At 36.3% G+C, this 26,203-nt stretch overlaps 2 protein-coding genes across 3 annotated transcripts; one reads left to right on the forward strand and one right to left on the reverse strand.

Annotated features, from left to right (window-relative positions):
• Positions 1-1,265: 1,265 nt before the first annotated feature.
• btbd2b (BTB (POZ) domain containing 2b) lies at positions 1,266-11,211 on the forward strand. 2 transcript variants are annotated; one of them, XR_013782048.1, is made up of 10 exons: positions 1,266-1,845; positions 3,253-3,372; positions 3,447-3,603; positions 3,680-3,785; positions 5,349-5,546; positions 6,787-6,979; positions 7,059-7,146; positions 8,384-8,530; positions 9,803-10,362; positions 10,652-11,206. XR_013782048.1 is itself a non-coding variant. In XM_079379307.1 (9 exons), the coding sequence occupies exons 1-9, from the start codon at positions 1,328-1,330 to the stop codon at positions 9,962-9,964; spliced, it is 1,689 nt and encodes a 562-aa protein (XP_079235433.1). In that variant the 5' UTR covers positions 1,266-1,327; the 3' UTR covers positions 9,965-11,211. The 2 variants fall into 2 exon arrangements, 1 of the variants encoding a protein (XP_079235433.1); XM_079379307.1 differs by having other exon boundaries at positions 9,803-11,211.
• Positions 11,212-12,897: 1,686 nt separating this feature from the next.
• eef2b (eukaryotic translation elongation factor 2b) lies at positions 12,898-25,049 on the reverse strand. The gene is made up of 13 exons (XM_079378411.1): positions 24,958-25,049; positions 22,021-22,235; positions 20,832-21,013; positions 19,919-20,130; positions 19,510-19,688; positions 18,731-18,836; positions 17,634-17,886; positions 17,359-17,554; positions 16,241-16,607; positions 15,683-16,036; positions 14,808-14,990; positions 14,584-14,716; positions 12,898-13,297 (listed from the first exon to the last, which is right to left on the reverse strand). Exons 1-13 carry the CDS (start codon positions 24,958-24,960, stop codon positions 13,104-13,106), a joined length of 2,577 nt encoding a protein of 858 aa, XP_079234537.1. The 5' UTR covers positions 24,961-25,049; the 3' UTR covers positions 12,898-13,103.
• Between the last annotated feature and the right edge of the window lie 1,154 nt (positions 25,050-26,203).

The following is a 26,203-nucleotide window of genomic DNA, read 5'->3' on the forward strand; positions in this document are numbered from 1 at the left end:
TTGCATGCATACTTGGACGTAATAGTACGTGATCAACCAGGTAAACCAGATCAAATGTATATAGAGACAACAGATAATTTATTCTTGAACTTCTTTTTGCATGCAATACTAATGTTTGAGAGGATGCTTAATAAGATGGAGACAAAGGAATGCTTTCTGCGATTCTAAAAATCATAATGGCTATATTCTAAATACAAATTTTAATTAATTTGAGAAATATATTTACATATAGCTAATATTTTTTACTTATCTTTTGTTTATTTACAAATTGTATATGTATACACGATATAAAACATATAAAATAAAATATATAAAAAATAATAAAATATATGTAAAATAAAAATGCAAATTAAAATATATGTGAAAGATATATAAAAAATTAAATATTGAAAGAATAATTCTCGAATAATATAATGTAAATAATTCTTGAATAATATAATGTAATACAAAGAAAAATATAAACTGCATTAAACCAGGGAATTGACTAATTAATTTCCTTTTGATCACTGAATAATTTATATATTTTATATTTGATAACTGAATATGCTGGAGTTTGTTTTTGGATGAGCTAGGAGAATTTTTCTTGAAATCCTCCAAAACAACTATTTTCTGCAATTCTCCAGCTGTGGTCCTTGAAGAGTCTTTAGCCACTCAAACTCTCCTCCTCACCGGAGACGATATAGACACACGTTCTCTTCCAGGCAGTTTCCTAACATTTTATGTTGATTGGAAATTCTTAATTATTGCCCTGATGGTGGAAATGGGAATTTTCACTGCTCTAGCTCTTTTCTTAAAGCCACTTCACTAATTTGTGAAGCTCAATTATCTTTTGTTGCACATCAGAAATATATGATTTGGTTTTTATCATTGTGATGGATTATTAAGGGAATTTGGGCTTTGTTTTCCCTCCTATTTATATTTCTGTGAAACAGGAAGCCATGGCTGGATAATTTGTTTATAATCACCCTGGAGTGCTCAAAATTGTGAATATGAATGGGAATATACTTCAGAGATATTTTACTCATAATAATTTCTAGGGGTGCCAATAATTGTGGCCAACGTGTATTTGAGAAAAATATTTATTTCATAATAATATTTCCCCGCATTTTAAATTCTTATTATCCAATGAAAGGTTAAATTTTTGTGATTTTTTTAAATAAACGATCAAAAGGATTAACAATGCAGATTAATTTTCACAGCTTCTTTGATCATATTTACCAAGGGTGCCGATATTTTTGGCCATGACTCCACACATGCACACTTGGGACCGGATGTTGTGCGCTCGCGGCTTGTTTACTCATTCAGCGGGTGCGCGCTTCAGTCCAAGATGGCTACTGGAGACAATAGCGGTCGGGTTCCGTGTTTAAATTTCTCCGGACACGGACCTTTGGGTAACAGCCAACCGAGCAACAGTCCTTACGCTTTAGCTGCGAGTCACGGAGGATCCGTAGGAGGCGGCGGAGGCTCTCAGAACGTAACGAGACGCTCAAATCCTCAACCGGGGCCCGCGGGCCTGGAAATCCCCGGTGTTGCCTCAGGACCTCCGCCGAACCTCATGAACTCTCTCCCGGCTGCCGCGGCGGTGGTGGGGCCGCCGGCTTCGGCCGCCTCGAATATGACAGGAAACCCGTCAAACGCAGCGATGACACCGGCGACACACTCGTCTCTGTCCCATGCCCCGGCCGCAGCCGCCGTGCTCGTGTACCGGGAGCCTGTTTATAACTGGCAGGCGACGAAAAGCACCCTGAAAGAGAGATTTGCGTTTTTGTTCAATAATGAAGTTCTGAGTGATGTTCACTTTCTAGTGGGTAAAGGAATGGGAGTCCAGCGGATACCTGCGCACAGGTGATACACTAAATACACTGATGACATTGAGCCAGCAAATTATTAAAATAACTCTTCTGTCATCATTTGTGACACTGGAGCACAAAACCAGTCATAAGGGTCAATTTTGTGAAATTGAGATGTATACATCATCTGAAAGCTGAATAAATAATCTTTCCATTGATGTATGGTTTGTTATGATAGGACAATATTTGTCTGAGATACAACTATTAGAAAATCTGGAATCTGAGGGAGCAAAAAAATCTAAATATTGAGAAAATCACCTTTTGCAATGCATATTACTAATAAAAATTGAAGTTTTGTTATATTTAAGGTATGAAATTTACAAAATATTTTCATGAAACATGATGCTTACTTTATATCTGAATGATTTTTGGCCAAAAAATGTATAATTTTGACCCATACAATGCATTGTTGACTATTGCTACAAATATACTCGTGCTACTTATGACTGCTTTTCATATTTCTCATGCGCTATCTTAACAAGTCTTCCGAGGGTATTTGACAGTTTTGTGTAAGAAACAGTGAAATTAAAGACATTATTCGCTTGCGCAATCACAGCTGGTCACGAGACACAAGAGAGCCAATAACATTTACGTTTTTATGATCAAAACCGACTATTAAAATAGTTTTGCATTGTGACAATTCATAAGTGTGTTTGTGTTTGACATTAACTCACGTTCTCCGTGGGATAAAAAAAATAAAAAAGGTATTTGCAACTTTATATCTCAGAAATTGGATTTTTATTTTTAATCAATTCTGAGAAAAAAAGTCGTCATTGCGAGATTGGACTGTCATTCAAAACAAATTTAGCTGCAGGTATAAATAAACTAACCTAACTAAACTCAGAACTTTTTTCTTGCAATTGAGTTTTATGCCATGAAATAAAAAAAGGAAATTATTTATTTATTATTTATATTCCCAGATTTTTTTAGCAATTGAGGAAAAAGTGAATTTCAAGATATAAACTCAGATTTTTTTTGTACATTTATTTTTACTTTATTTCAGCCCTAGAATAAAAACTTGTCTTGCAATTGTGAGTTAATGTCTTAAAATTGGAATTTAGATTTTACAATTATTTCAGAATTGAGAAAAAAAGATTGATTAACTTTACTATTAATTAATTATTTAAATAAATATATTCGTAATATGAATCAGTTTTGATTACCATAAAATGTCCATATTTCTGATTTCTGCATTTTCAATTACTTTTAAAGTGAAATCAGAATAAGTTAAAGGCAAAGTTATAACAAATACTACCGTCTTGTAAACACATTTAGAGTTTGGCGGGTATGTGCTTATTTGTCTTTAAAATAATACTTTTACTAATTAAATGTATTAATAATATTGTAAAAGCATTGTTTGTTATAACAATAATTATTTGTAATATTAATATTACCATTGCAGGTTTGTTCTGGCCGTTGGCAGTGCAGTATTTGATGCCATGTTTAATGGAGGCATGGCCACCACATCCACAGAGATCGAGCTTCCTGATGTAGAACCTGCAGCGTTCCTCTCATTGCTCAAGTATGAGTGTTTTTATCAATATGCATGTATATTCCAGAAAGCTTCAGATTTGTAAACAATGCCATTTTCTCCAGGTTCCTGTACTCTGATGAGGTTCATATCGGACCCGAGACGGTGATGACGACTCTCTACACCGCTAAGAAATACGCCGTTCCGGCTCTGGAGGCCCATTGTGTGGATTTTCTGAAGAAGAACCTGCGCGCAGACAATGCGTTCATGCTGCTCACACAGGTAGAGCTCATTCACGCCTGTGATGTTTGCACAGACTCCTGTGGATCTGATAGGCTGATGTGTGGTTTGTTTGAAGGCCAGACTGTTCGATGAGCCGCAGCTGGCCAGCCTTTGCCTGGAGAACATCGACAAAAACACAGGAGACGCTCTGGCTGCTGAAGGATTCACAGATATTGATCTGGGTACTGTATCACGGAAACAAATCCATGGTATACCGTATTACAGGACCGCTGCTCAAACTCTGACAGCACTGAATCAGGGTTAAAGGGATCGTTCACCTATAAAATGACAATTCTGTCAACATATTATTTACCCTGCAGAATACAGAAGATGATATTTTGAAGAATGTTGCTAATCAAAGAGTTGTTGGTAGCCATTGACTTCTGTGTTCAGCAGAAGAAAGAAACTCTTACAGGTTTGGAACAACTTGAGGGTGATTAAATGATTACTGAATTTTCATTTTCAAAAACATTTAATAATTGCGCCTGTGATGTACATAGTTTTCTGGTTTTATTTTACTTCATCCTCCTGTATTGCTGAAGGTGCCATTTGTTAACGTTAGTTAACATGAACTAACAGTGAACAATACTTTGAAAGCATTTAGTATTCTTAGTTAATTGCAACATTATTAAAATATATTTGTTTATCTGTTAATATTAGTTATTGCAGTGTGAACTAACATGAACAAACAATGAGCTTGATTTTTTTGATGAATGTTAACGATGCGTGTTCTAGAAGATGAATATACACTGTAACAAAAGCATTGCTCATCATCAGTTCATGTTAGTTAGTGCATTAGCTAATGGGACCTTAAGTGTTCATTTCTTTGTTTTTTAATTTGTTTGTGTTTTCTTGAATAACTACTTAACTTTTGAGGCAATGTTTACTTGAACTTAATTGATTAATAAAGGCCACATGCCTTTGTTTTTAAAATAATATACACTACAATTCAGAAGATTACAGTCAATATGTTTTTAAGAAATTAATACTTTTGTTCAGCAAGAACACATTAAATTGCTCAAAAGTGACAGCAAAGACATAATGTTACGAACGATTTCTATTTCAAATAAATGCTGTTCTTTTGAACTTTCTATTAATCTGTGAATAATTAAGAATAGATTGTATCAGGGGTTCCTCAAAAATATTGTGCAACACAACTGTTTTCAACATTGATAATAATCAGAAATGTTATCAAATCAGTATATTAGAATGATTTCTGAAGATCACGTGACTGAAGACTGGAGTAATGATGCTGAAAATACAGCTGTGCATCACAGAAATACATTACAGTTTAACACATGAAGAGTTTATTTACAAAAAACGATTTTAAAATGTTCAAAAATCATGGTTTTTTTTGTGTTAGTTAGCTGTATTTTTAAAGTTATTTTTACTTAATCAAATTAACCCAACTGCAGTTTGATTGAGATTAATTGGAATACACAATGAAAAAACATCATTTTAGAAAATTGTTAAAAACAGAGTTATCTGTTTTTGAAAGTGAACGCTTCATATATTCACATAGAAAACAGCTATTTTAAATGCAATAATATTTCACTGTCTTTATTGTATTTTTGATCAAATAAATGCAGCCTTGATGAGCTGAAGAGACTTCTTTTAAAAACATTAAAAAACTAAATCTTACCAACCCCAAAGCTTACAGATTAGTGTATATTTTTGGTGTCATGAAAATCCTAGTTGGTTCCTCGCGTCCTCACAGACGTCTGTCTCTCTCTTGTCTCTGTCAGACACGCTGGTTGCGGTGTTGGAGAGGGATACTCTGGGTGTGCGTGAGGTGCATTTGTTCGTAGCGGCGGTTCGCTGGGCAGAAGCTGAAGCTCACCGACAGCAGCTCCAGTCCACGCCGGAGAACAAGAGACGCGTGCTGGGAAAAGCCCTCAATCTCATCCGCTTCCCTCTCATGACCATAGAGGAGTTCGCCGCAGGTCTCTATACATGCGCTCATGGCATTAACCCTGTAAAGCCTGAAATATGTAGTAATAGTCAGAATTTTTTTTTTTTTTTTGGAAATGGAACGGTTTATTGAACCTTTAGACAAAATATAATATTGATACATTTATATCGCTTATGTGTTCCTGGAGCACAAAAGCAGTCATGAGTAACACAGGTATATTTGTAGCAATAGCCAACAATACATTGTATGGGTCAAAATTATACATTTCTCTTTTATGCCCAAAATCATTAGGATATTAAGTAAAGATCATGTTCCATGAAGATATTTTGTAAATTTTCTACTGTAAATAGATCAAAACTTAATTTTTGATTAGTAATATGCATTGCTAAGAACTTCATTTGAACAACTTTAAAGGAGATTTTCTCAATATTTAGATTTTTTTGCTCCCTCAGATTCCAGATTTTCAAATAGTTGTATCTCAGCCAAATATTGTCCAATCATAACAAACCATACATCAATGCAAAGATGATTTATTCAGTGTATTTAGTGAATCACCTGTGTGCAGGTATCCGCTCGACTCCTATTCCTTTACCCACTAGAAAGTGAACATGTATAAATCTCAATTTTGAAAAATGTACCTTTATGACTGGTTTTGTGGTCCAGGATCATATAGTGAGAATAAAGAGGGAAAAAATGCAATTTGGTCCAGATGCTGATATTCATATGATGAAATTCTTCTGCTTGTAATGTAAATCAATGAGATCTTTCAATAATATGTCTTAGTAAGATGAGATGTAAATGATCCACACATATAACGCAATGCAATGCTGATTGAGAGATGAAGAAATAAACGCTCCTCAGAAGATGTGAGATGTTTTAGAGGCTTGTGAAGATCATTCCTCCGCTGAGGAACAGTGAAAGTAAAGCTTCTGGAGACAAACGCTCCTCAAAAGATCCTGATGATCAGATTTGAGACGCACTGATTTTTCTAGAAAATGATTGATGGAGAATCAAGTAAAGCTGAGCTGCTTCAGTCCAGTAAGAGTTCATCTGGAGATATGACTGCAGTTATTCTGACCTTTACTTGATCAAAATCAGAGAAGATTTGACAGCAGAAAGACAGTTAGAGCTGGACGCTTGTACAATTACACTAAAAGAGCTTTTACTGGATATAAAACTCTAAACTATCAATCAGAGACAGAAGACATGGATTGAGTGAAAGGCCTTGTATCATATATGATACAGGAGCTTTATGCGTGTGTTTCACACAGGTCCTGCTCAGTCGGCCATTCTGACGGACAGAGAGGTGGTGAGTCTGTTCCTGCACTTCACGGTGAATCCTAAACCCCGTGTGGGGTTCATCGACCGGCCGCGCTGCTGTCTGCGGGGGAAAGAGTGCAGCATCACACGCTTCGGGCAGGTGGAGAGCCGCTGGGGTTACAGCGGGACCAGCGACCGCATCCGGTGAGAGAGACGCCCGCGTGTTCCTTCACGCCGCTAACGTCCCTGTGAGCTCAACTAACCCAGTCACTGCTTTCTGCAGGTTCTCTGTGAATCGCAGGATATTTATTGTGGGCTTTGGGCTTTATGGATCCATTCACGGACCGACAGACTATCAGGTCAACATACAGGTGCGACTGTCAAAACAAACATGATTTTTAAGCAATACAAGTAGCAATAGCCACAAATACATTGTATGGGTCAAAATTATCCATTTTTCTTTTATGCCAAAAATCATTAGGATAGTAAGTAAAGATCATGTTCCATGAAGATATGTTGTAAATTTCCTACTGTTAATATATCAAAACTTCATTTTTGATTAGTAATATGCATTGCTAAGAACTTCATTTGAACAACTTTAAAGGAGATTTTCTCAATATTTAGATTTTTTTGCACCCTCAGATTCCAGATTTTCTAATAGTTGTATCTCAGACAAATATTGTCCGATCATAACAAACCATACATCAATGGAAAGATTATTTATTGTTATTCTTATTTATTATTACTTTTTTATAAATCTCAATTAAAATAAAAATAAAAATCACGTGTTAACACTTTTTTTTTAATAACTATATTTTTATCTGTTTAATTATTGATTTTTATTTAGAATATTGTTTTTTTTCATACTTAGTTTTTACTGATTTTCAACTTCAGTCCTCTTTTCTAATTAGTTCGCTCTCACTTTTTGTGCACATTTAGCTGCACTAAATACCAGGCTATTGTATAAAACTAAAACCATAAAAAAAGTTTTCATATTTGAAATAAAATTAATGTTAAATAAAATAAACTTTTTTTAATTTCAGCTCATTTCTCATTTTAAGCTATCTTCTTAAACTGAAAAAAGAAAGATATAAATTAAAATAAAAAATGAAAATGGAAAGTATAAAAATAGAAACTGATTCAAAATATGGATCAAAACCATAATAGTATCTCGATACTAAAATACCACTGGCAAATATGTGTATATATATTGTTATGTGCAGAATTCAATCATTTAAGTGTCAAATTTCAAATTTAACATCAATTCTATAATAAAATTATTGTACTAGCAGTTTTTATGACCTCTTATTAATCTCTCCATGATTTATTTGCACTTTCAAGTCATTTTTTTGTCACACCACTATTTAGATGAACTGATTAATGATGGAAGGTGATTAATAGTGAAACACTTAAAATGTACTCTTTATGCATTCTGATAGATTTTAACCTAAAGTGGAAAAAACTCATCAACCTACAGTGTGCGGTTATGTTTTTAGAGGTTATATAGTTTTAATATTACATCAGTATTGATGATCTTGTCTGGGGCCGCTCAAATGAACATGTCACTGTTTGAAAGTGTTGTGTTGTGATTGATTGAATCTCTTTCAGATCATTCACACCGACAGTAACACAGTTCTGGGTCAGAACGACACCGGCTTCAGCTGTGACGGATCGGCCAGCACCTTCAGAGTCATGTTCAAGGAACCGGTGGAAGTCCTGCCCAACGTCAATTACACGGCCTGTGCTACATTAAAGGTGACGCTGTTTGATTGTTAATGCTTAAACTAAATGCATTGCAAGAGATTTGTTATTCAGTTTTCTTTCTATTTCTTGTCATTAGAGAGACTTTTAGAATGTTTATTTCAATTTTTATTACCATGTAAAAGTTTGGAATAATTTAGATTTGGATTTTAAATGTTTTTGAAAGGCTGTATTTATTTGATCAAAAATACAGTGAAAACAGTGAAATATTATGATTTAAAACAACTGAAGAAATGTGAATATATGTTATAAAGTTTATTTATTGCTGTGATCAAAGCTGAATATTCAGCATCAGTCTTCAGTGTGTTGCTGAATAGTTTTGTAGAAACTGTGATGCATTTTATTTTCAGGATTCACAGATGAATAGAAAGTTCAAAAGAACAGCATTTATTTATAATAGAAATCTTTTGTAACATTATAAATGTCTTTACTCTCACTTTTGAGCGATTTAATGCATCCCTGCAGAATAAAAGTGTTTATTTCTTAAAAAATAAAATAAATTATATATATATATATACCGGTGTACATTTAAAAAATGTTATATAGTTTAATCTTTTGTATGAAAGTTATTTGACTTGTTTTTATTCATTTATTGATTTTAACTATTTATTTGTTTAGTTGTATTGCTCTGTTTTTTTGGCATTGTGTTGATGCTTAAGTAGATTTATTGAATATTGACTTCAGACTTCATCAATATGAAATAAATCCTAGTGTAAGAAAAATATGTTTTACTCATTTTAAATCAAGGTATGACCAAGATGTTTTTACAAGGTGTCTTTTAGGTCATGCAAGATTTGCACATGGATATGTATTAAAAGGTGAAAGTGCAAGTGTAAAAGGGGCAAGGTTTTGAGTTGGGCAGGTCATTCCACCAGATGGGAACAGTTCATGTAAAAGTCTGTGAAAGTGATTTTGTGCCTCTGGGATTCACAATAAAGCGCTGTTCACTTGCTTCTAGAGGGCACATAAGTCTGAAGTAATGAATTTCAGTAAAGGGGTGCAGAGCCAGTGCTGGTTTTGTAGGCAAACATTATTGCCTTGACTTTAATGTGAGCAGCTATTGGTAGCCAGTGCAAACACAGGTGTGACGTGCATTCTTTTTGGCTCATTAAAAATTAATCTTGCCGCTGCATTCTGGATTAATTGTAAAGGTTTGATGGAACTGTCTGGAAGACCTGCCAAGAGAGCATTGCAATAGTCCGACAAGAGCTTGAACGAGGAGTTGTGAAGCATTTTATAACACATCTCTATCTTCCTCTGTCTCAGGGTCCGGACTCGCACTACGGCACTAAAGGCATGAGGAAGGTCACGCACGAGTCGCCCAGCTCCGGCACCAAAACCAGCTTCACCTTCTGCTACGCCGCAGGAAACAACAACGGCACGTCTGTGGAGGACGGCCAGATCCCAGAGGTCATCTTCTACACGTAGTCTCCGCTGGCGTCTCGGGTTTCCGTCGGCACATGACATTGCACTTGACCGTAACGCTGTATTCAGAGAACTGAGAGTAAAGACGGATGCGTGAACCTCTCGCCGCTGTTACAGATGGACAACTGTCTTCAGGGGGTTCTGTCATTAATAACCGATAGTAACGATTGCGATTAGACTTTGAGGGCTCATATTTACACTGACTGTTAACAGCAAGTGAATTACTCACCCACGACTGACTGACATGTAACATGCAAATGTATCTTTATTTTTGTGTATCTGATTTTGCATCAGTCGACCTGGGTTGCAATTAAAACTCTTGCCAAACCTGCACCTCACTCACTGTTTAAGAGCTTTACAGTTAAAGGAATAGTTCACCCACCAATGAACATTTACAAGATGTAGTTGAGTTTGTTTCTTCATCAGATTTGGAGAAATGTAGCATTGCATCAGTGTTTCACCACAATAGATGCTCTGCAGTGAATGGGTGCCGTCAGAATGAGAGTCCAAACAGCTGATAAAAACATCACAATAATCCACACCACTCCAGTCCATCAGTTAACAACAAATCTATCATTAAGACGTTTTTTACTTTAAACAGTCGCTTTAATGAATGACGGCACCCATTCACTTCAGAGCATCCATTGGTGGCAAGTGATGCAATGCTACATTTCTCCAAATCTGATGAAGAAACAAACTCATCCTAATCTCGGATGGCCTGAGGGTGAGTTGATTTTCAACAAATATTAATTTCTGGGTGAACTGTTGCTTTAATTCTCATCTAAATAAAGCAAATTTTGATGTGCATGCAACTAATGATTTGCGCATATGCTGCCATACAAAAGCAAGCAGCAGGAGTTACATATTTTGTCAGTGCATTTAGACTAAAACTGTGTATTTTAGATTATAATATGAAAAAAAAAATTATATCAAATCAATTGTTTAATTTGTGTTGAGTTTTTGTACAGCAGTGTGATTGTAGACGAGAGGAAACCGGTCTGGGAACATGGTCTGTTATCTTCTTCTGTGCCAAGGTTTTCCTTAGATGTTCCTCATGCATTCAGCACTTAATGCAACTAGAGGGTGAGAATCATTCAGGAACAGTATTTATTTACAGGGTGAACCTCGGCACTCTTGCAAGACTGTTTGGATCAAACACACGCTCGTGTTTCTTGATTTGCTGATGGTCGGTTATGTTGGGTCTTTGTGTGACTACTCATGTTTAATAAAGATGAATCATTCTTTACTTCTGAACGTTTTTGATTTTTAGGAGCGCAAACTGAATTTAATGGTCACAAATCTGATCTATTTTCTTTATAGTATCCATGTTATGTCCAGCACTTTGGCAGACACTAGTTGTTTTTAAATGTGCTATATAAAAGAATTGACCTTGACCTATTAGATAAGCCATTTGAATGCATTATTTTAATATAATTTATAAACTAAAATGGTTTAATATTTCAAATACATTTTTCTTTAAATTGAGTAATTTAGTAATTTGGCATAACATGCATTGATAGTGTATTAAAAGTCCATATTAATTTAAGGTTTACTTAGAATTGCATAAGAGTTCAATTACAGAATAAATCAGCCAGAAAAAAAAGAAAAGTACATGCTTTCATTATATACAATGTTTTTCAAATAAAGGTCAGAATAGTTAATTTCTGGAGACTATAGGAAGTAAAAATAAATGGTCATAATGACCATGACCAAATGATTCCTATGACCGCCAAAATCTTGAGAAAGTCAGTCATGAAAAATGACATGGGAGAAAAAAAGTCTCAATACAAATAAACTGATAATTTACACACATAACAAAAAAGCTTGATTTTTATCATTGCATTTTTGTAATAAAAATACAACACTAATAAACTTAATATAAATACTACATATTGTATTAAATGCAATAGTTAATGACAACATTGTATTTTGATGTTATTTAACCTCTTAAGACCCAAGAAAAAAGTTTTAGGATTTTTTTTTTCCATGTCGTTATTTTTAATGCTCTAAACAATGAAAAAAAAAAAAAAAGATATTTCATTCATAAGTTGAGCTATGTCCTCGGTAGAGGACATTGGGACTCAATTTAATAAACTAAGACTAATGAACACGCATGGGCAAAAACAATTGATTTTTTAAATCACCAATACATTTTTAGTCTTCAAGATTTTTTTTCCCAAACTTTGGATTCAGATGATTCTCAACTGTTATAACAGAATGACTCGATATACCATTTTTCTTTTTGCAAAATGGCCATAAATGGGTTCTCATATTCAATGCATCTATAAACTAAATCAAACTTTTGGGGCAACGTAATGAAAAAAGAAACGTAATAATGGGAGTAATAATTGACAAGATTTTCAGAATATATAGTATTTCATAGAATATTGAAATATAATTTTTTTCTCCATTCATTTATGTCTCCCAAAATGCGTAATAAACATGCTTTTAGTCCCGGTGTCATGAGAGGACATGCATGAAATCAACATTTTGATTTGAAACTTTGATTCATGACAATTTTAAAAGTGAGATTTAAATAATTACAAAATATATTTCCATAAGAGTGTCACTTAATTAATTTCAGACATTTTTGAAGACCAAGGAGAGAGAGTAGTCACGGTGAAACATCCAATCATTTGTACAGAACATCCAGACTTAAAACTGTGGCATGTATAGCCTAGAGAAATTCACTAAAATATAATGTCCTCGTATGAGGCCGCAGGGTCTTAAGAGGTGAAGGCATTTAGACAAATCTCATGCAAATTACGAACAGAATTACTAAACTCAAAAACTACACAAAATATTTGGACTAAAAAGTTACACCACTGGACCCTTTAATAGGACACCGTAGCACAGAAAATGCATAAAGTGTGATGGACCTTGGACACAAGTCAACATCTGCATTGACTGGCAATGAAGCACCGCACACATGCCAGTAATTTTCCATTTTTATTTTCTTTATTACATTTACATAATCCACTCGAATTTCCTGTCAGAATGTGATAAAGGGTGGTGTTTGTGCCCTGTACTGTACAGTCCAGTCCCTCGGCTGAACTCTGAGGGAAGGAAGTGAGTGCAGGAGGGAAGGAATGAGTGTAAAGCATCGAGGTCAGGCTACAGAACAGACATGTCGCCAGGCTGTTTATAGTTTGTCGAGGAAGTTGTCGAGTGCGGGAATGCCCTCCTTCAGGCCCTTGCGTTTGCGCGTGTCGCCCACGATCTGGAAGGGTTTGGATGCGGGGTCTTTGGGGTCACCCTGCAGGATCTGCCAGTGATCAAACACACACTGAGGGAAGGCCTGACCGCCGGTGTTAGAGCGCAGGTCAGCTGTGAAACCTACACACACACGAGATGTTAAGAGACTGAACACAAAACATGTGGATTTAATAGACTACGACACATTCATTAGGAATGAGAGCTGCTACAAGCATAAATCTGGCTCCTTAAGCCCTGGAAGTGAATACTCCATGCTGAATAACTACTACTGCTACAACTAAATTGTGCAAAACAAGAGAAAGAAAATTTATATTATTTTATACACAAACATATACATATATATACACATATATACAAGTTAATAAAAAAAATTATACTACCACCACTACTACTAACAAAATTGTTGAAAATGTTTTATTTTTGCTTTTGTTGAACTGTATGACAGAGTCCTTAGTTTTTAGTTGAATCAATCAACAAACTTTGTACTTGAGCTGAAAAATGTCCTAAATGTGTTTAACTTCATTTGTCTTCTGAAGCAGCTACTGATTCAGCGAGTCAGGAATCACTCTAATTGACTCGTACGTTAACCGATGAGTTCGAGGCTGATTTGGATCTTTTGACATAAATTTCTAAAGAATCTGCTCATGCATCATTTCTACACTGCTTGCGCTGTACGTTTGTTGTTTGACAGAGAACACCACAATAGAAAGATGCGCTGGCCATTTGATCTTTTGTGTGCAGTATTCATTCAGTCTCAGTCCTGTTTTCTCAGCACTTTCAGTTCAGACCGCAAACTCAGCCTGAATCAGTCAGTCATTCTACACTTCTATGAAGTCCACTATATTGAAAAAATCCTGGAACTTAATTTCTTTGCTACTGAAGACAGACATGAACATCTTGGATGACATGAGGGCGAGTAAATTAATCAATTTTATTCTGGAAGTGGACTTATCCTTTAAGAACATTACTTTAGGCAAAAGTGAACTTTTAGTACATTATAAACGCATGTGAACCTGCAGCACAAAAGCAGTCATCAGTAGCACAGGTATATTTGTAGCAATAGCCAACAATACATTGTATGGAGCAAAATGATCAGTTTTTCTTTTATGCCAAAAATCATTAGGATATTAAGCTCATGTTCCATGAAGATATTGTAAATTGCCTAATTTTTGATCAGTATTATGCATGCTAAGGACTTTTTGCACCCTCAGATTCCAGATTTTCAAGTAGTTGTATCTCAGCCAAATATTGTTCTATTCTAACAAAATCAATGGAAAGATTATTTATTCAGCTTTCAGATGTATAAAATCTCAATTAAAAAAAAAAAATGTACCCTTATGACTGGTTTTGTAGTCCAAGGTCACATTTGTTTGATAAAAAGGGTCATTAATGTGATAGAGACTAACCGAAAGACTCGTTGACGGGCAGAAAGGCCTTAACGATGAACATGGGCGTTCCCATGACCTGAGACTCCTCGAAGACATGGCCTCGTTTTCTGTTCAACACACCGTAGATGCCGCCGACCACCTGCTCTGGGCACTGAGAAAGGAAGAGACGCGGGTGAGAGACGCTCGTATGTTAAAGAGGAGGAGTTACATCGTAAAGCTGACTGAAGGCGGCGGCGTCTCACCTGAATCTCCACCAGGTAGACGGGCTCCATGAGTCGGGGCTCGGCCGTGAGCTGACAGGCGTACAGAACCCTGCGGGCAGTGGGAATGATCTGGCCACCGCCGCGGTGGATGGCGTCTGTGTGGAGAGTCACGTCATGGATGTCGAAACGGACGGCACGCATGTTCTCCTCGCACAGCACACCCTGAGCAGAGAAACCAAACCACGAGGACAGTCAAGACTCAATCATAAATCCTCCATTCATAAAGGCTAAAGAGAGACGGATTCAGGATCCAACAAGCAATTCAACTTTGAATTTTAAAAGCATGAGACAATTTAGTAAATACAAATTATGAAGTTATATTTATAGCATTTAAATGTATAATTTTTTTTTATTACATTGTATTTTTAATAGTATCAATAAGATAAAAAATATTTGAGTTGTATTTTTTGTAACAAGCATTAAATAAAAAAATTCAATGCATAATGCAATGAATTTTTTTTATAATTTTATTCTTAAAAAAGCAAAAACTAAATTTAATAAAAATTAAAATGCTGATTTGTATTATTGGTATTTTAATAAAAACACAACAGCATTAAAATGCAAAAATTAATGCATAAATTCCTACAACTCATTTCTGTTGGTTTGTATTTAATATGAAATACAATAAATCAAGTTAACTAAATTTTATGTAATACAACTAGGTCCAATTTTCATTCAAGACTCAATGCAATACTGTAGATTTGAGCTTTTTCCTGTGCCTGTGGAGGTCTCAGATATATGTGGTAAGCGTTATCCATCACTTCTTCAGAGTGGTGCATTTCTCCTCACAGACCAGCCAGGACATTAACAGGACAGCTAGTTAACCAAACCCCATTTAACTTCGAACATCTCACCTCTTTAGTGGCCCATTGGAACCCAGCCACGACGCTGTCCTTGATCTCGTTAAGGTACTGCACTCCCTTGGTCACGTCCACCAGCATGTTGGGTCCGGTTCCGTCAGGTCCGAAGCACCAGATCTTACGGGCCTCTGTGACCTCCCACTCATATTTGTCAGCCAGGTAACGGGCACGGGTCTTGAGCTCCTGACGGGATGACACCTCGCCCTTGTCGATGTCTTCGGCGAGACCGTCGGGGAACGGCTTGGCCCTCATGTACAGACGGTTGTGCTTGTTGGGAGACTTGGACAAACACATCTGGTCTGATTCTTCGCTGACCGTCTCCCTGTAGGACACAACAGGGTCCGATTTCTGTTGGAGAACCAGACATACAGGTTACATCAGGAAAGGCTGGGTGATTGAACAAAGAAACTTGTAAAGCTTCTTTCAATTTGAAAAGTATATATAATTAGAACAAGCGACAAATAAATTAAAGCAAGTAGATGAATTAAAACGTTAACGTGAATTAAAAAGTTGCTACATCATTAAAGAACCGAGTATTAAAGATGCACAGACCTTCAGTGGAATGCAGGCATGGTCCTCCTCCAGATCTTTAAGGCAGATTTCCAGGTGAAGCTCTCCAGCGCCGGCGATGATGTGCTCTCCGGACTCCTCGATGATGCACTGCACCATGGGATCGGACTTTGCCAGGCGTTTGAGTCCCTCCACCAGTTTGGGCAGGTCGGCGGGGTTCTTGGCCTCCACCGCCACTCGCACCACAGGGCTGACGCTGAACTTCATCACACGCATGTTGTGGGCCTGCTCAAATGTTGTGATGGTCCCGGTCTTCACCAAAAACTGGTCCACGCCAACCAGACCCACAATGTTACCACATGGCACGTCTTCAATGGGCTCGACGTAACGGCCCATCATCAAAATGGTCCTGGAATAAAGAAGCGTTGCTTCAGAAAATTAATGCAGTTTCGTGACCTGGTTTTAATCATGCGAATTAGTGATGCACAGAACTTTGGCACGACAAAACGATCTCAAAATCACTAAAAACCCAAATAAAATTCACAATTAAAATAGTCTGTGCAGTTTAAGTGAAACATGAACAAAACATCACTAAACATTATTTGGTAGTGCACCTACCATCCAATTATCACAATCTTCATGCTTTATTAGTTTTAATATAAAAGTCTAAACTTTCAAATACACAAAAGTAATGTGGTCTTTATACTCAATGTGGCATTTATTGCCACCGTTTAATTTTTATAATCACCAACAAATGGGAGTAGAAATAAATAATTCAATACAAACCGCCTTGTGCAATTTAAATGTTTGTAAAATTATTCAAAATTGATTAAATAAATTGGATAATTCAGTTTTTTGGCCCAAATGCATCCTTAATTATTGGCTTTGGCACAGAATTTTTTATTTCGGTGCATCGCTAGAAACAACTATCAGTAACACTTTACAATACGGTCTCATGTGTTAACATTACTGCATTAATTAAAGAACAATGTTTTTACTGCATTTATTATTCTTTGATGCTAGTTAATCAATGTTAATGTCAGTCAATTCAAAGTACATTGTCAAACGATACAATTTTTCATTTTAATACATTACTGAATTTAACATTGAAAAGTTACTCAGCGCACCACAGGTGTTAATGAGTCTGATGTGCTGCAGACCTCTGGATGGGTTTCAGGTAAAGATCCTCCTTCTTCCCAGGGGAGAAGTTTGGTCCCATGATTCTCACTTTCAGCCCAGTGGACACGACACCAGAGAACACACGGCCGAAAGCATAGAAACGACCCTTATCAGTGGTCGGCACCATTTTGGAGATGTACATCATGAGGGGAGCTTTAGGGTCGCAGTTCTTAATACCTGTGCAGACCACAAGACAGTCAGACAGTTCAAATGCAGCAAACAGCAAAGTAAACGCAAGAAAATTAATGCATCGTACCCATGGCAGCTTCATCATCTCCAGGTCCTTCGTAAAGCAGCTCGCAGCGGTACTTCTGGGCCGTGACGGGAGAGGGCAGGTGGATGGTGATCATCTGAAGCAGAGCTTCTCCGGCGGGCAGCCAGCGACGCATCACAGCCTTCAGCAGAGGCTTGCCTTCCTTATCCTTGTCCTCGGTGTCCAGCTTGATGTCCAGCTTCTCGATCAGCTTGGCAGTTTCCTCCTTCTTGAAGTTCATGATGGCATCGAACACCTGGAGATTGAGGAAGTGAAGTGTGATTACTGGTGTATCAAAAGGAGATCTACACTATTTAAAGAGTCATTGTATGCAAAATTCACAAGTTGTTTGAACAGAAATGTGTGTTGGAAGTGTGTGTACACATCCATCCTATAATGATAGAAGTCCACAGTGCTTTTTTTTAAATCCTTATTTTAAATCAGGCTGTTCTGAGGTTAGTGTCAGAATGACATAGTTCTGTACAGGCCCCTCCCACAATAGCTGATTGACAAGACAGTCCTATGTTAGACCCGCCCGGAGTGAGCAGTCATCCATCCACCGCTGTGTTGACTCCGGTGCAGGGGAAGACGATCTCAAATTAAGTGATTGAGGTGTTTTGTTGTTGGATGTAATAATGAACATAGCAGTTGTCATTTACGCCAGACATCTGAGCCGCTGAAGACGCAGAGGATTAACCTTACATTCATTTTTAAACAAAATGCGCCAATCCCGATCTGCCCAAATGTGTATCCACAAATCATTTGTGGTCCAGCTTCATCTACAGAAGTAGTGAGTATAAGAGTTATGAATATTTTCAAATCGCCTTTCCTAATAACGTGCTAGTTAGCCAGTTTCACAGCTGAAGTTTAGTCTGCTTGTCACCCCAGAGGGGCAGGGTCAGCAGAGCTCATTTGCATTTAAAGCAGCATGGACTAAATACAGCTTGCTGAAAGCAGAGCTGATTTTGACAGGGTAAAAAGGGTGTTTTACACTACCATTGAGAAACTTTAACCAAAGTGTGTTAAAGACTTTTCATTATGACCATAAAGATTCATATCAACTTGGGTAAAATGGGCATCCGGTGACCCCTTTAAGGTACCTTGAAGATTGGGTCCAGGATGAGCTGCGCAAAGGTGCGGGGCAGCTTCTTTCCATCAGGGCCGTTGGCAGACTTGCTGAATTTACCGGTGGCTGGGTCAAAATACCTGGAAAAGTAGCAGAAAATGAGTAATACTTAACATTTACACTTAAGTACATATACAGTGCAAGTCAGATAAGCTTCAGACAAAAGATTAATCTATAAAAGACTTCAGAAGTACTCAAGCATAAAGGCTCCTTATTCATACTTTTATTAACCAAAGATGCATTAAGTTGATCGAAAATTACAGTCAAGGCATTTGTGTTTTATTTTTCAAATAAAGTAAACTTCTATTTCTGATCAAAAACTCCTGAAAAAAAAAATATATAATGCATCACGGTTTCCACAAAAATATTCAGCAGCACAGCTGGTTTCAGCATTGATAATCAGAAATGTTTCTTACGCAGCAAATCTTCATATTAGAATGATTTCTAAAGGATCATATGACACTGAAGAGTTGATACTGAAAATTCAGCTTTGAGCACAGAAATAAATTACAGTTTCTAATATTATAACAAGACTTTACTGCAAACACTTCAGAATATAATAAAATATTTTAATCAAATAAACAGTCTTGGTGACCAGAAGAGACATTAAAAACCTTTTAGATGGCAGTGTATGAGCTTAAGTCTTCTAGCAGATGTTTAATTCTAATTACTAATATAATGCAAAAAAGGAGCTTCATTTTTTTTGGCCAAAACTGCTAGAACAGACTGTATATATATCGATATAAATATCACCTGTCACCCCAGAGTTTCTTCATCATGTCCTCCACTTTCTTACAGCGTTCAGTCGGGCTCAGCTGACCTTCACCTTTAGCAGCAAACTTGGACACATACATCTCAGCAAACTGCTTGAGAGTGAAGGCCCAGCCGTGAAGACCGGATCCAAAACCCACAGTACCGATCACTGGATCGATCTGGGAGAAATCAGAGAGAGATGAGCACAAACAGTCCAGCTAAAGGAACCAATATAACGAGACTACAGCTCTGGAAGTGTTAGAAATCACTAATAGATCAGTGCAGGTCTCAGATATTGTGGTTAGCGGTTCATCAGCCTATCAGAGTGGTGCATGGTTTCTCCTCACAGACCACACAGCATTTTAGCACTTCATTAACTTCAAATTAATAAATGAGTGCATGTTCTCACCATGATGTTGCCCATGGGTCCACCCTCGTCCTCTCCGTAGGTGGAGATGATGACGTTGACGTTCTCCACGATGCGCTGGAAGGTTTGGTACAGCTCCTCAGGTTCCAGCTGCAGCTCCAGCAGGGCCCGGTCCATCTTATTCATCATCAGCACAGGCTTAATGCGCTCGGCGATGGCCTGTCTCAGCACCGTCTCTGTCTGCACGCACACACCTGCGCAACGAGCAGACATTTAATGTCCTATTCAGCAATAAATGCATTTGAGACCCTTTTAGTATCGTATGCAATATTTAATACCATAACTTCATGAATTTGAGACTCTCCTTAATTAAGACCTTAATTTATGAAAGAGCAAATTAAGACGTTTTTAGACAAACTAGTCTACATTGAACACAAGTTGTATTAGGGACACTAAAATGTTCAGAAATATAAAACTTCAAACAGATTGCCATTAGTTTAACTCATTTATAAAACAAGGCTTGATTGCCTCTACTTACATGCACTTAAATATGGAAATAGTTTCACACATTGCTGTTCTTCCTCTACTTTTGACTTACTTTCCAGTTCAAATGTCTGAAGACTATAAAAATCAAGATGCATTTACTTAAAGCAAAATCACATTAATAAACTTTTCTGATTAAAATGAATTCAGTTTGATTAAAACCAGAACAAACACCTAATGGGTCCAGTCATATCCCATTGATTGACAAACTCAATTCTTCAATTTCACAGACTTCATTTTGCATTAAGTAAATGTTTCTTGATTTAAGGATATTTAAATGTGAGGAATATTTTTTGCTGTGGATGCAACATTTAATATCATAACTATATGAATTTAAGACTTTGAACAATTTAAAAAGCTTAATTTGTGGAAAGGCGACTTTAGACCATATCAACAACAGTAAGAAGCTTACCAGAGACACAATCCACCACAACCAGAGCTCCATCGGTGACACGCAGAGCGGCCGTGACCTCAGAGGAGAAGTCCACGTGGCCGGGAGAGTCGATCAGATTGATGAGGAAACCAGCTCCATCCTTACACTGCTTAATGAAGGCCAGGTCATTTTCGGCCAGCTCGTAGTACAAGGAGATGGCACTGTGAAAGAGGCATGGCAGGGAAATCAACAACAAACTCTTTGAAGAGCAGTCTTTTATTTACAGGCTTGCAATTTTGAAATTACCAATTTTAAGTGATGTGCAATAATGGTTTACATTAGGGCTGGACCAGAATATTCGATTATTTGTTCGGTGGGTTGGCATTCGATTTTCAATTTTGAGATCTTCCTCACACACATGAAAAGAGTGTAGGTAGACCAAGTAGGTAGCTTCACTAGCTTGCAACCCGATTGTGATTTATTTGAAAGTTTGACTTTGTAAAGAAATCGTTTGTTTATTGGAATGTGAGCCGTCTAGCCAGCCTAACGTTACCTTGTTCTATTTAGCCTATTAGTTTGTTTTATTCTATATAAGGGAATTCATTTAATTTTATTTAAAGTGTTCGTGAATTAAAATGCATGATGCTGTTATTGAAATTATGCTACAGTGTTCTTTATTACAGTTCATTGAACTTCGTTCATTCTTTTATTTAAATAGCCTATCCTTTAAGGTGTCAGTAATTACTGTGCTGCTAATTTCTGATTTGAGAGCGATTAGTTTGTTAGGCTACCTTATTAAAAGTATTGCTCTGAACAGAGATGTGTGCTTTGTATCACTAGTGCAGTGTCTGGCTCGCGCTGTTCTGTAGTTTATTAAAAGTTTGTTAATTCTGAACGTATCGTGTGTCCATATTACACCAAAATGCAACACTGCACTCCCTTGGGTCCGTAGCAACAGAACGGTTCTCGACATAAAAATGCGAACAGACAGACACAGAAATTCCTGCCTTTATTAGCAAGAACAATGTTCAACCCCTCCCTCCGAAGCTTTGAATATTCGGTATTGATTACTATTGAAGCTTTGAAGCTCAAAAAATGGTATTCGGACCAGCCATAGTTTACATCTATTTAATTGCATGTTTACAGGCTTGCACATTTCCAGGTTTCATTTTGCATACTATTTATATACATTTAAATGCATGCTTGCAATCATTTACGGGGGTCTTACGTGGATTTGATGGTGATGCAGCGCTCTTGCTCATCTTTGCGCGTGTCAGTGAAGCGGGTCTCTCCGGCGCGGGCGGAAGCGATGATTCCAGCCTTGGACACCAGAGAGTCGGTCAGCGTAGATTTCCCGTGGTCCACGTGCGCAATCACAGACATGTTACGGATGTTGGACTTCTTGTCCATGATGGCACGGATCTGGTCGACTGTGAAGTTCACCTGGAAGAGACACATTTGACATTCGTCATCCAAACTCAACTTACACTTGTAACAAATTACTTGTTCTAGACAAACCTCTTAGTAACGGATTAAGATTTCTAGATGAGGTTATACTGGTCCTTAACACATCAAAACTTCTGTAGGCCTAAAGCATTTATATTGCATTTATTCCATATACAAAAGAGAACATTAGACATTTTGAAGTAGATATCAAATGCAGGGCTCGACATTAACGCTAGTCTGGGACAAGTGAATGTTTTGGACGGGCAAGTGAAAGATATTTACTTGCCCAATCGGACAAGTTAAGTCAATACCAAAAACAATAATAACGGCCTTTATTTATGATATAGCCTTTGTTATAGGGGTGTGCGATAATTTCGTAATTGTTTTAACGAGTGTATTGCAAGAATCAAACAAAACACACAGAGTGCACGCGTAAAATCGCCTAGGTACACATGCAAGAGCGTTCTTTCGCTGCATGATTCAGTATTACAATGCATGAAGAATGATCAGAAAATTCAAGATGGGAGCAGAAAATGCATATTTATATAATTTCATAGTTTCACATGAAGATTGAGCGCCCTTTTTTTGCTCCAAAAACCATCATGATAAAAATGTGAATTTATAACCGTTCAATAAACAAGTTAACATTAAGAGACTTACGTTTTAGACACCCTATTGCCTGTTTTTGCACTGTTTATGTCAACAACAAAAATAATTATAAAGAGCCACAGCACTGCTTTGCGTCTCCGTTTCGTTCCTGAATGAATCAACCGTTTAAATGATTCGGTTCAGTCGCAATGACTCCCTTATAAACAGTGACTTGATGCCACCTACTGATGGTTTTAATTTCACATTTACAATATTTTTTAAATATCAGTTTTCAGCGTTTAATTTCAGATGCAGTTTCTGTGTTTCCTCTGCATTGCAAAGATGAATTTAGTCAATACTGATTTCATTAGTTTGGTAACGGCCCAAATGTCTTATACTAATTGTCTGATTCAATTGAACTAATTAAATTTAAAATTTAAGTTTGAAAATTCATAAAAAAAATTGTAAATTAGCATTTTATTTTAAAGTTTAATATAAAATTATTGTATTTGTAACTAATACTCCCTTTTTGTTAAAATATAACAGCATAATCACTATTATTTTATTTAAAAAGACAAGTCTAACTAAAACTACATTTGTTTTGTATAACCACAATAAATAATTATATTTATAACTCAATTTTCTCTTCTCTCCGGGCAAGTAACTTTTATACTCTGACAAGCGAATGACAAATTTACTCGTCCGAAGGACATGAGAACGCTTAATGTCAAGCCCTGAAATGTGACATTTATTTTAAACATGAACAATGTTGGGAAGGTTACTTAGGAAATGTAATGGGTTACAGACTACAAGTTACCCTACTAAAAATGTAGTGTAAATTTCAATTAGTTTCTAATGAATGTTTTCAACTGTTAATCATTTTGAAAAGCAAAAGCAGGCAGTGTTCAACACTGATTAGTCACTTTTGATATCATCAATAGAATTAAGCCTATAATTTAATTTTAAATCAGACTTTAGCACCTCTTTGAGATCATTCTGAGATTAAATACTGATTTAGAAACATTACAAGAAATAGTTTTAAGTTATGAAACTGTTTTTGAAATCAAATCTTTGCATAGCTATGATAAGAAACACTGGCATCTAACAATGCTTTGGGGGGAAAAACTTAATCCTAAACATAAATGAAGCATGCGGTGTCCTTATTTATTCCCTTTTTAACGCCAGCATCAAGGCTGTTTTCATGGCGATGTTCTGTGTCCTAAACTCCTGAAACATTGGTGTCCCATATTTTTAAAGCAGTCGATGCAATTTGGGAAAGAAAATAAATCAAATATGTTTAAGTGTGAAAAATTCAGATGTAGTTAACCCCCTTTGTAATATTTAACATTCATAAATGAATAAAAATTACATTTCTCACCAACTGCAACATATTTCGGTAACATTTATTTAGTAATTAAACTGCGTAATTCTGATGCATGTAATTAACGAGGCACGTGTTTGCATATAACTGGCAGTAATGCGTCAATTATTGCTTTATTTTGCCGCGTTAAACAATGGATTTTACTCAAAGGCCAGAATAAATGCACCTGCTTAAATATTCATCACTAGAGCCCTTTGCGCACTAAAGCCATCGCGCTAACAATAGACGGCCATGTGCTTGATGTGATGAACCGCGACACGTGACTGCTGCGCGCCGGTCTGAACACAGCCGCAGAGAAACCGACCGGCACAGCGACTACAACCGCTCGCAGCTCACCACAAACACAGGGAGAACATAAGAACTAGCACTGAAACCAAAATATCAGCAGATAACGGAGGGCTTCAGATGTGATTTTTCTCAAGCACGCGATTCTTTCTACAATACGTGGCAGAGTTAGCTAACATGCTAACCAGGCCGGGCCTGACTAACAGACCGAACGACTATAAATGACCCATTAAGGATTTGGTTTGAGTTATAGTCGCTGAGTGTTTAATAAACGACTTATAAAACGATGATAAATTATTTTAAAAACGAGTCGCGCCGCTGCCATTTTGTTTTGTGGGAAACTAGCCGGCCTTTTCCCGCACTTATTTTACCGAAAATCCCGTTAAACGCACAAATACTGCATCCAGTATTATAATCTGCTCGCTGCACATCTATGTCGAATCAAATAATACTTCTGATACGTACCATTTTGTCAGATGTTTCAGGATTCACTCAGCACTGATATTAGACAGAGAGCGCGCTGCCTTCCGCTGGTGGGGACAGGCGGGGGGAAAAGGACGCGTCATGACGCAGCGCGGGCTTATATTCAGGTGACGCTTTCAGTTTTGCGTCATGACGCACGCACGAGACGCTGTAAAGTACAGCTCCCCCTGCCGTCAAAGATGCGATGAAATACTGCTTTTACATGATGCATAACTGAAATATGGAGGGAAAATAAATACATAAATGAACAGGCACAATCATGCACATTTAAATGCTTAAATAGGATATTATATACTATTTAAGTAAATAACAATACATTAATTACACACATCCATACACATAAAATTTATAAATATAAATACACACACCCATGTATAAATATTTTATTTATAAATGCAACACATTTTTCTTAAATATATGCATTTATGTGTGTGTGTGTGTGTGTGTATATATATATACATAATAAATAACATAATAAATATAAACAGCACACACACACATATTATATAAACACAAACTTTTATTTTGGATGTGATTAATCACGATTAATCGTTTGACAGCACTAAAATAAATAAATACATATGAATTTAATTGTCTAATAGTTAAGTAACTAACTAACTAAATAAATAATCACATCAATATATCAACATCAACATATAAATTATTAAATGGGACAGTAACTGTATAATATTTAAGTAAATAACAGTATAAAAATTAAATAAAGAAAGAAATAGTCACATCCAAGCACATATAAATAAAGTGGGGCATTATATAATATTTAAGTAACAGAATAAGTAAATAAGTAAGTAGTCAAATACATGCACATATAAATGCTTAAATAAGACAGTTATGTAATCTTTAAGTAAAAAACAGAATAACTAAGTAAATAAATAAAAAAATACATACATACACATAAAATGCTCAAATATGAAATTAGTTATGTAATATTTAGTTAAAAAACAGAATAAGTAAATGAATAAATAAATAAAATAAAATGCTAAATTAGTCACATGCTTAATAAAATGCTTAAATAGAACATTAGTTGCATAATATTTATGTAAATAACAGACTAAATAAAGAGTTACATCCATGCAAATATAAATGCTTAAATAAGACATCAGTTTTTAAACTGCAATAAACTAATAATTTTATTATAATTTTAATGGTTTATTTGTTTAACAATTGCAATACGATATTGTGAAGAGTTTAAAATTCCTAGGCTAAGGTG

This window comes from Barbus barbus (assembly GCF_936440315.1).
Source record: "Barbus barbus genome assembly, chromosome: 26".
NCBI lineage: Eukaryota > Metazoa > Chordata > Actinopteri > Cypriniformes > Cyprinidae > Barbus > Barbus barbus.

Coding starts and splice junctions, on each gene's coding strand:
- btbd2b (XM_079379307.1), top strand. CDS start 1,328: ATGGCTACTGGAGACAATAGCGGTCGGGTTCCGTGTTTAAATTTCTCC. Junction 1,846..3,252: donor CAGCGGATACCTGCGCACAG/GTGATACACTAA, acceptor TTACCATTGCAG/GTTTGTTCTGGCCGTTGGCA. Junction 5,547..6,786: donor CATAGAGGAGTTCGCCGCAG/GTCTCTATACAT, acceptor TGTTTCACACAG/GTCCTGCTCAGTCGGCCATT.
- eef2b (XM_079378411.1), bottom strand. Junction 16,608..17,358: donor TACCTGAAACCCATCCAGAG/GTCTGCAGCACA, acceptor TCTTTATTCCAG/GACCATTTTGATGATGGGCC. Junction 16,037..16,240: donor ATGCCTGCATTCCACTGAAG/GTCTGTGCATCT, acceptor GTTCTCCAACAG/AAATCGGACCCTGTTGTGTC.